At 37.1% G+C, this 11,541-nt stretch overlaps 1 protein-coding gene across 1 annotated transcript in view; it reads right to left on the bottom strand.

The window, feature by feature from the left end:
- LOC136846940 (MAM and LDL-receptor class A domain-containing protein 2-like) overlaps positions 1 to 11,541 on the bottom strand; it is a 212,146-nt gene that overhangs the window by 27,148 nt on the left and 173,457 nt on the right. Inside the window, 4 exon segments of the mRNA XM_067118195.1 lie at positions 313 to 501; positions 1,220 to 1,415; positions 3,481 to 3,679; positions 3,904 to 11,243. Coding sequence (XP_066974296.1) covers positions 313 to 501; positions 1,220 to 1,415; positions 3,481 to 3,679; positions 3,904 to 11,243 — 7,924 coding nt within the window.

Genomic DNA, 11,541 nt, shown 5'->3' with positions numbered 1-11,541 from the left:
TCACACAGAATAGATGAATGGACAACAAAAGAGCTTCACAGACGTAGAGAGGATCTGTGCAAAGGCAGTGTCACCCTGAAGAAATTATGAAGTTACAAGAAGGACTAAAAAACAAAGCAAACATGAATAAGATCATACACAGGACAAGGATCACTTGAAATGTTCCTGAACCTTCAACAGTCAGGCACAAGCACAGCTCATGGACACAGACGGAGAGAACTGAAGAGAACTGAAGGAAAACAAGATCACATGGAGGACTCAAGGATACACTATCTTGGAGTATCATAAGAAAGAACAAGTTGCAGTACTTACTTGCAGTCAGGTGAAAAGACAAAATCGTCAATTGCAACATCACCAGGTTCTTGTTCTTTAATTCTTCCTTCAATAATAAACTGCAAAGGTGTATGGAGAGGCAGTCGGTCTGCATTTATCACTGTTTTGAGCCAGAAATTACCCATAGACTCTACTGTTTCAGAAACTAAACTGACTTTGTCATCAACTCTGAAACAGCCAAGAAAGATGGGATTAATAATTCAAAAAATTTGTGTCTCTTACTCATATAGTTTATTATAATCTGCAAGTGACCTACAAACTCCATTACAGGCTACATCTGCATGTGTTACCGAGTTCCTTTCCTAGGTTTAATTACATAAAGCATAATAAAGACTGTTTTCATCTTTGCCATAAAAATCAAAGGTAAAAACAGTGTGATGGAGAGTCTATATGGTTCATCAAGACATTAAAGCACCTTCATTGCAGTTTGTTTTATAGACTGAGAGATCTGGAATTACTTTTAACTCCAACCAATCTGGAAATGAAGGAGACTATAAAATTTTAACTCATTTTATGAAAAATCATCAAATTTGAATACTATAATGATCAAGATGCTATAATAAGCAGTTCAAATTTAATACATGGAGACAATCATTCCCAGCTGAAGCACCAGAGCACTGCTGAAAAATCATGCATATGCTGTAGAAAATAACAGCTTGAAAGTCAAACAGTAAAAAAGAAGACTTGGTAAACATTATAAAATGATTCTGAACTCTTGACAATTCTTGGTGTTAACTCTAACTCAAAGCTTTCTCCTTTATGTAACACAAAAATATAATTTTTAAGAAATATGCTAATTTTACCAAAACACTAGGCAGTATTCATAAGATTTCATAAAGTGTGAGATGATAACATCAATGTCACGAGCTTCTTGTAAAATACTTACCGATAATAAATAGCCAAGGCAGCATCCTTCTTTTTGTACATATGAGAATAAAATGTCAAAGTACACTCTGGGCCAGCTTTGATGTAATGACTCAGTAGCCAAGCCTTATTGTTTATGCGTTCTGGTTCCTTGGTTTCTAGGTACATGAAATGCCCAACTTTGCTTGCAGTAGTGTGATCAAAGTTTGGTCCAGACCCTGGTGAATATGAGAGTCTACTGAGTAATCTCAGCAAAGTTTTAAGTGGTTGTTGCTAAACTTTCATATTATTTGCCAAAATGATATTAAAACAAATCTAGCAGTACCCCCTCTAAAACATATATCCTTTGTGAGATGAAATGCAAGGTCAATAAACAGAAAGAACCATATTATTTATAAAAACAGTATGACCTCATGAGACTACTTACAGTAGCAATGGAGAACATATGTATACCCTAAAGAATTTATTATATACTGTACCTCCCTCTTGCTCCATATTTTTCCTACTAATTATCATCACCTATACGAATTAAGGTTACATTACTGGTAGTGATATGAATGCACATTTAAAGATATAGAGGTTTTGCTTAAGATGAGACTAATAGTACTGTACAAGTCTTTTGTTAATAACATGACTGAGATTCTTTTATCTAATTGTTTTGATAACTGCAACTGGGTTTCAAGAATTTTAGAAATAAATAAAAGGCTTTTTGTTATATAAAAAAATACATATAGCATGATCTGTTGGTGTTAAGGATGGCAACTTAGGATTTCAATACATTTTGGGCAATATGAGAGAGCATTGTGGGTTGCTGCAAGATGATCAGCTGTCTGATCATACCACTGTATTGTTTAACACATGCTAATCCTTTTTCAAATCTAAATAAGCATTGGCGATAACTCTTGGGCATCAGGCTGCATTCAGCATTAGTGCAGATACCGTTATAAGCTGTATATAAAAAACCTAGGTACCATATCCAAATATGTCACTCAATTAACTGAAAAACTACAAGAATCAGGATGTAAATATTGTGGCAGGAAGGTTGGCTGAGGTGCTCTGTGAATATTTACAGCCTACAAACATCACGATGGAGCGTCAAATTTTTGGTATTAGAGTACAGTACTGTATTAGTTTTGGTAGGTAATATGCCTGACTTGATTATGGTTGTGTGAATGTATGGAATGCAGTTAGTGTCTCATGACTCATCGTAAAAAAACAACAGACCTCCTGATAAGAATTTTGAATTTTATTTTGAGAGTATTCCTGATTACCAAGAATTTAATCATTTCAGCTCAAGAAAAATTAGATACTGTATTCACATACCTCATGAACTCATAATTATTTCTGTTCTAAAAACAAATATAACAATAAATAAAATCTGACCAAAGTTTGTAGACATAATGGAGTATCATTCAAGGGTTTGTAATTTTAACAACTCTTTAGTAAACTGTTTTCAGGTCATATCCATTTCTTGTGGTGAAGGATAAATCTTTTAATACGATATTATTTACATAATATTAATTCCAAGCTGCCAAACCTTAAAATATGTACAATACTATTCATCAAGTTCTAAAAATCAGGTGATTATTTCTAATACTGCAACTTTTGCCAAAAGAAATAATGGTGATTTAGTTACTATAAATATATGTTAAATTCTCACTAATATCTTGTGAAAAGATTAATGTTGGCAATTGCTTTTTTACAAAGAAATACAGATCAATCTAAAAGAAACACATCTGGAACATTGTATGGTACTTCCATCAGTAAAAATATAAAGTGATATTCCTTTGTTTCATAGAGTGGCTGAGACTCCTATCAACTGGTGTGAAACTTCAACTGGCAGCATTTGGTCCCTGTAAATATCATTCCAACCTAAAAGTAATGCTTGGTTTAGTTATTTTACCAGGCACCACTGAAATAATATCAAAATTGCTATAGAGCTACCTACAGCATTCGGATTCCACAATAAGCTGTAGGTCCTGTTGCTAAGTAACCAATTGGTTCTTAGCCACGTAAAATAAGTCCAATCCTTCGGGCCAGCCCTAGGAGAGCTGTTAATCAGCTCAGTGGTCTGGTAAAACTAAGGTATACTTAACTTTTTTGGATACACAGTGTACAGTATCTTGTACCTCCTTTGCCTCTTATTCTTAATAGAGTACTTCAGCAATAAATGGCTTGCTAGTGATGGTGATACTAATCAAATAATGATCACTATAATAATGAATATCAGTAAGTAAACTTAAATATACCTGAATATTCATCAACAAATTCTCAACAACAAACCTCTTGGTACTTCAGAGCCTGTTGAAAGTGTCCAGTCAAAATCATCATCCAAGCCATCAACACCTTGCTGGAACCATTTTGTCCAATTTCCATCTTCAAAAGTAATGAAATTATAACTTGAGCAGCTTTCAAGAGTCTCATCGTCATCTTTTCCACAGTCATCTTTTCCATCACACATCTCATCCTTCCTAATACAAACCTGTTGACAAAAAAAAAAATCATCGTTTGTAGCCTTTCACAAATAATTTTACTTTGCTGAATTTCTAATAAAATATCAATTACTGTTTAATTTAAAATGGTGACCAAATACGGCAAGGAAATATATTGTGTCTAATTTAATATACAAGTAAACTCCACAGTTAATAAGTGAGCTAACTTTTTAAACAAAATGTATTTTTACAAATAACAGCCTTACAAACTTGCCTTTGTAACGGGGCAGTGGAACTGATATGAATCGCAGTCTCCCTCAGTTGGTTCTGGGTAATGGCAACTGTCAAAGAACTCTGTTTCATCTAAAGCAAATACTCCAGGGTATTCAGCAGAAGGTTCTTTATAAAGAGACAACATGAATGGACTCTGCTGCCTCCCTATGCCTGCTATGCCTTTCTCCCACATATTTTCATGTTCAATATCCGTTGAAAAGAAGTCCAGATTGGTGAAACCTGATGCATTTGTGTAAAAGCGAAGGATTATGTCAGATCCCAGGTTTCCATTCACATAGTACCAGTAACTATAATGACACTCTGGAGCAGCATTCTGATAATAAGGAGTAACAGAATGTCCATCCTGTCCTTCTGCACCTTCAGCTCCTTCTAAGAACAGGAGCAAGAAATGTCCTTCTGGGTCATCAGTTTGATCTACATATGGTCCATGTACATCAGTTCCAAAGAAACTATCATTAGCTTTAGCAACAACCCAGTTCAGTTTATCTTCTTTGACTTCACCCCAGCCACAGGAATCATATTCAAAATTGCAGAATGAAGGACATATCAGTTCATCTGTTCCATCATCACAATCGTAACGGAAATCACAAACATTTTCATCGGGGATACACATTCCTGAATTGCATCGATACTGTCCATCAGGACAAACATCTGGACCAAGGGTTGTAGTTGGTAAATGAATAATAGGTTGACATTCAGGGGTGAAAGAAACATCATCTACTGCAATGCCTCCTAAACCTTTGTTTCCTAAAGTGCCTGCCATCAAAATCTTGAAAGGTCTTGAATATATGATTTCCTTGCTGACTTTTAGCCATGTGTACTCGAAAGTCCCTTGAGTTTGGAATATAACTTTTGGCTGTAAGTTAGCTGATAGTGATGATGCCTCTTCAACATAGACAGTCAAAGTAGCACTTTCATTAGATCTCATCATGTACCAGAATCTAAATGAACATTCACCACTAGACCGCTCGAATGGAGAACTATGCATCCTCCCAACCTTTCCTCTATCACCTGTACCACTCATCAAGTACATGTAATACCCAGTTTCATTGAAATAGGTGTGATCATAATCAGGCCCAACATCCTCAGCTATGTCAATGCCCCTCTTGCGGAACCACTCAGTGCTGCCACTCTCTACACTCCATTGGCATAAATCAAAACTACATCTCTCAGGATAACTCTTACAAAGGTCTTCCAGTTCATCTGTTCTGTCACCACAGTCATCATTATAATCACATATTTGATCAACATCAGCACATGCACCATTATTACACTGTAACTGATCTGGTGTGCAGGTGTGAATTTCTGGCACTGAACAGTTTATAAACTCTATGTCATCAACCATCATTAGGCCATCATTCATATAATTATAAGCATCAAAATGAAGATTCCAACCTGCTTCAAGCTCACCAATGCCTGCAATTTGTTCATACCAGCTATGACCCTTGTCATCGGTAACATACCAGCGAGTATCTGTGAAGCCTTTGTTGGTCGTTACAATTAAATGAAGGCTTGAACCTCCAAATGCTCCACCTTGTTTATAATAATAAAATTTAATAAGACACCCTGAGCCAGTTTTTCCGAGATCAACAGTAAACATTTCAGCTGAATCTGAAAGACTACCAAATCTAGTTTCAACAATCATCATATGTCCTTCTCGCCCTGAGACTTCTGGTTCATCACGTACCCAGTACAAACCACCTACACTACTGTCCTGCCACCCACACATGTTGTCCTCAAAAGTGCAAGCTGCACATGTCTTTTCATCAGAATTATCTTGGCAATCACTAATAAAGTTACAGACATATTCATATGGAATACACTCTCCATTCTCACATTCAAATTCTGGGCATGGTGTTTTTGCTGTAGTAACTACTGTCTGTGCTGTTGGTAAAGGATCAAATGACTGGATGCAACCTGTGTTGAATGACAAATCATCAATGGCAATAACAGATCGTTCACTTCCATCATAGTCCAAGGTTTCACCTTTAATAATGTACTGAACTTGTTTGCCAATGAAAGCATCTGGTGGGATAAAAATTTCACTCTTCTCCCAGTATGGACCAACAGCACCTGAAATTGTTAGGTGTTCAGTTATTGGACCTCCAATACTATCCCTTGTTAAGACTGTCAGTTTGTTAACACCTGGTCCATCTATGTAATAGAAAATTCTTAAAAGACACACGTCTCTGGATGACTCTTTCCAGGTAACAATGGGACTATATAAAGTAGCTATTGTGGCATTAACCTGGTAATCAGCACTGTCAATATGAATATAAGATCCTGTGACTGTATTAAGTGTGTGATCTCTGTATGGTATGATATCCTCTGTACTAGGTGATCCCAACTTCCAATTCCCTTCATCTCCTTGAGTCCAGTCACAAAATGAACCATCTTCAAAACTGCAACGCCCAGCATAATCTGAACAGTTTACTATGACCTCTTCTTCATCTGATGAATCACCACAATCATCCACAAAATCACATAAGTCTTCTCCAGATATACATGCCTTGTTTGCACACAAAAATTCAGAGCACTGTGTTGGATCTGCCATGGGAGTTGGAAGGAAGCAAAATTCAAATCTGATGTCATCTACTGCCATATAACCATCAACATCTAAATCACGGTCACCAGCAAAGAGAAGATGGAATTCTGGTTTTATTCTCCCTAGATAAGTTATGCCAGGCTTCCATTCATCACCTTGATTACCTTTGGTACTAAATACATCAGTAGTTGTATCACCTGTTTTGTATCTAATTTTTAAAGATCCTATATTTGAAGATGATGAAGTGTTACTTGTTCGGCCATACATAATGTACCAAAATGACATACGACAGTTAGCTGCAGCATTATGGAGAGCTGGACTTTGAAGAATTGCTGCCTCTTGATCAGCATTTTGTGACCTGTCCACTGGGCATACAACCATTGAATAGCCTTCAGGGCTTAGAGATGTATGATCTACTGGAGGAACGTAAGAGTCATTTCCCTTACCATCCAGCTCAAGCCAAGTTAAAACTGCCCCTTCACTGCTTTGATTTTCCCAAAGGCAATTTTCATGGTCAAAGATATCCCCAAATGTACAATTGTAACCACACGATCTTTCATCTTGTGCATTGTCACAGTTCTGTATAAAATCACAAACTTGATCCTCATGTATACATTTTCCACCATCACATGTCATTACACAGTCTGGTATAGTTGAATTATCACACTTCCCCTCCAGTATTTTAACATCATCCAAAGCAATAATACCACTATTGCCATGGTCACTAACAGCAGTGAACATAATAGAATAATGGTTAGGTTTTACATCAATGGTCACTTGGTCATAAACCCAGTCAACAAATACTGACTTTTTCTGAGACCATAATTTTATTGGTGTCTCCTGATCAAGCATTTTAATACTAACTATTATGGATGGCTTACGGAAGAAAGTTTCCTTACCTTGAATGTGATACCAGAAACTTAGGCATCGTTCTATTGGCTCTAATACATTTGACTGGAGTATGGCATAAAGTTCTATTTCATGAACATTACTGGCTATATCTGTATAAGCAAAGCTTCCAAATGATTCACCTAAAGTGACATCTACATCTGGAGCATAAATGTTATTTAAATCTGCTGCACTTATTACAGACCAATCAAAATCATCGTTAACAGCATTCTGCCACATACACAAATCTTTTTCAAAATCGCACTCATCAAAAGCCTCACACTCTATTACTGGATTAATATCATCAAGGCCTACTACATACTCCTGATTATCAAGATGGCTCTCAAATCCTAAGGAGTAATAAGATTCTTCCTCAACTGGAAGCAAATATCTATTCCAATGAACCCCCAGTGCACTTGTGATCTTCAGTTTTGGCTCTGGGTCCACCTCACCATTTCTGCTTACATAAACCTTTAATTCTGCCGATGGATATAAAGTGTTTCCATCTAAGTGCACCCAGAATTCAACACACTTGTAATCTGGATGGATAGAATTTGTAAAGATGAGAGCTTCACCTTGAGTGGAATGTCGAAGATAGTGACCACCAGTTGCCTCCAGTGAATGATCTGCTTGAGGTTTATGTTCTTCTGCTGGAGATGAAGTTGCTTCAACTAAATCCCATTTAGCATCTACCTCTAAAGACTGCTCAAAATTGCACATACCAGTCTCAAAGTCGCAAAGAGTACCTCTTGAGCATGGTGTCAAATCAAGAGTAATATCATCAATAGCAATATCTCCCTTCCCATTAGCATCTGGAAAAACTTCTATGACCATTTTACTCATTTCTGAATCTCTTATATAAACTTCAGCTTGTAACCAATCTTTTCCTTGGTCGTGAGCTCGATGCCACAGCATTTTTGTCTGGTTGTTGGTCTTTAGTAACTTTGCCTCTAAAACCCCAATTTGAAAACCATGCATATGGTACCAAAAGGACAGGCAATAACCATCCATACTTGGATAAATGGTTGGGCTGAGAAGACGCGCCCTCTTGTCAGGTGCTTCTGTGGTACTAACATAGAGATAATAGCCTTCTTTTGATTCTGAGGTATGATCACTCTTAGGCCCAGTTTCTGGTGATGGAGTTGGACCTTTCCATCGCATCCAGTCAAAATCATCTTTTGTATCTTGAACCCAAGAACAAAGAGGATAGTCACTAATATCAAAATCACAGTCATATATGGAAGGATGATGAGTAGGTGGAGGTATGGTTGTTAATGGTGGAACTGTTGGCTCTTGACAGTCAGTGGTGAAACTCACATCATCAAGAGCTACAATAGTATATTCAGATAAAGCTATATTCTCATTGACTTCGATGCTAATCCTGACATTGTACCTCTGTCCAGTAATTTCATCTGGAATTACTTTGACATTTTCCCACAGGTAATCTAATGTTGAGTTATGGATCTTTACCAGAGGAGTAGGTTCTTGTCCCAAATAATCAATACTAAGAGTAGCACCGACAATGTGTTGCATAGAGTACCACATTGAAACACACTTTAGGTCAGAAGAAATACTTGCACCATACAATCTGGCACTGTCTCCTTGCTTTTTGTTTTCAAGATTCACTTTCAAGTAATGTCCACTGTCCATTTCTATTGTGTGGTCAACAGAAGGACCTGAACCTTCAGAACCAGATGACCGTATCCAATCAAAAGTATCAGATCCATCATTGACATTGAACCATTCACAATAATCATACTCAAAAGTACATTCATTTACTTGTGGACAAATTCCTGGTATGAATTCCACATCATCTATGGCAGCATTGCTATGATCTCCTGATCCAGTTTGAACTTTGAACTGCACAGAATACTTCTCATAATTTGGAACACTTACTTTTTCAACACTCCATGTTTCAAAGGATATCGTGGAAGTTTCCCAAAGAACTTTCCTAGACGTGGTTGTTAGGTCAATAACCTCCACTGTTAAGGATCCTAAATCCCTGTCTCCATCCATATGATACCAAAATTTAAGGCACTGATACCCAACAGATGTGTACTCAGGTGACACAAGGAGTCCATCCATTTCTTTACCCTCATCTGAATCAATATAAGCATAATAACCACTTCCACTGTGGGTTGTATGATCCACAATAGGATGCCCAGCTAGACCTTCATCTCCACAGCCTCTCTTCCAGTCAATACTGTCCTCAGAACTCTGCTGCCACTGGCAGAAGTCATTTTCAAAATCACATATATTCTCATGAAGTTTTGATCCCATTTTTATATCGTCAACAGCCAACAATCCAGGACCTATGATACCCCACTCTCCTTCAAGAATAATAGTAAAATCATCTTCAAGCTCTAGTTTTTTTTCAAAGTAGAGCCATCTTTCGTCCTGTGAGTCTTTAACTTCAAAGAGATTTTCTTCTTTTTCCTTGTGTACTTCCTTCAAAATAATCCTAAAGACACCAACATTTTCACCATAGAAGTAATACCAGAGACTGAGGATATTGTCAGAGTCTAATGGTTGAGGCATTATAGTACTTAAAAGCCGTGCTTTATCTTCTGTGTGGGTTTCAGTCGAATCAAAATCAATGAAGATGTAGTATCCATATCCTGTTGTGTGATCAGGAAGTCTTGGTGTAAGATCATAACTAGATATCCACTGCTGTTGATCCATTTCATCTTGACGCCATGTACATATGTGTTCAACTTCATCATCAAAATTGCAATCTAATCCCAGTGTACGTTGATTACAGTCAAAGTAACTTATGTCATCAATGGCAACACATGTTTTGGATGAAGCATAATCACTTGGTACATCAAATACCGGTGTAGCTTCCAATATAAAGTAAGACCCAGCTGTTACTGTTGGTGCTGGAGCAAGAATTTCAAACCAATATTCTTCCTGAGGTACTGGGTAGGTCATATTATACAAAGAAATCTTTTTCCCATCAAATTTTCTATTATAAGACAGTGCTAAATTTGTATTTGTAGGTTGTCTGACATAGAGCCAAAAGTGTACTTCACAGTAATATGAGGACGAGTGAAGCAATGATGGGCTCCTCAGCACTGCAGTTTTTCCAACTGTACCATCTGCTCCAACAACATATATAAAGTGGCCAAGAGATAAGTCCCCCTCAGTATGATCATTAGATGGGTGATCATACATACTCATTTCTTCAGCAAGTATTCTCTCCCATTTAAATACACCCTCACTGAAATCGATCCAAGAACACATGCCATACTCAAAAGTACATGCTCCACAGTCATCTTCATCAGCTCCATTGGAACAATCTGCTATCCAATCACATCTTTTAATGACTGATATACATTCATCTCCACTTTGGCAGTAGAATTCATCCTGTGAACATGGGTTGTAAGGTGGTGCAGGTGTATGTCCACCAGGAAGTGTCTCATTACTGTAAATACATGTTGTAGTGAAGGAAAGATCATCAATAGCAATATCAGAAAATGCTAGGTCCCCCACAATACCTTCAATGACAAACTGGAATGGGGATGTTATTGAACCAGCAGATATGACTGCACGATCCCAAAACTGGCCTTGTTCTCCCTGTCTTGAAAAAGAGAGACTCTTTTCACCATCAAGGTCCACCCTCGTATACACATTCAGTTCTCTAATATCTCTTCCATACATGTAATAATGGAATCTCAGCTGACATGGCAATGTGTCTTTTTCATTCTCTAAAACAGGACTCAAAAACCATGCCTTATAAAAAGCATTTTCAGTCACATCACTGCCAGCAGTAGGACTTGTGATGTACATATAATGACCATCAGAAAGTCTTGTGGTATGATCCACAGGTGGTCCTGTCAAGTAAGTTCGTTCTCCAACTGGTGTATGACCTTGCTCAATATTCCAATCTGAAATAAATCAGGTTATGTAAATGTCCATTTCCAGCAAAAGTAAAAAATATGCAGCTATAAAAATACAAATCTCCATACAAATTTTCTTGTAAGCAGAGTATTTAAAGAGATTAAGCAAGTACATAATATAAAGTGAAATAGTAATAAAGTTGCATACATATTTTACATCATTCTCTGAGAAATATCAAACAAAATGTAGCCAAGCTATTAGGTGGTTTGACAATGACTGACATCCTTTAATGTGCTTAACAAGAAAATGAATGAGAGGATGGAAGGAAAAGATTTCTATAACTTT

The sequence above is a fragment of the Macrobrachium rosenbergii genome, chromosome 16 (genome assembly GCF_040412425.1).
Source record: "Macrobrachium rosenbergii isolate ZJJX-2024 chromosome 16, ASM4041242v1, whole genome shotgun sequence".
Taxonomy (NCBI): Eukaryota; Metazoa; Arthropoda; class Malacostraca; order Decapoda; family Palaemonidae; genus Macrobrachium; species Macrobrachium rosenbergii.
Note: the sequence above shows the minus strand (reverse complement) of the source record. Positions and strands in the feature narration are given on the sequence as shown.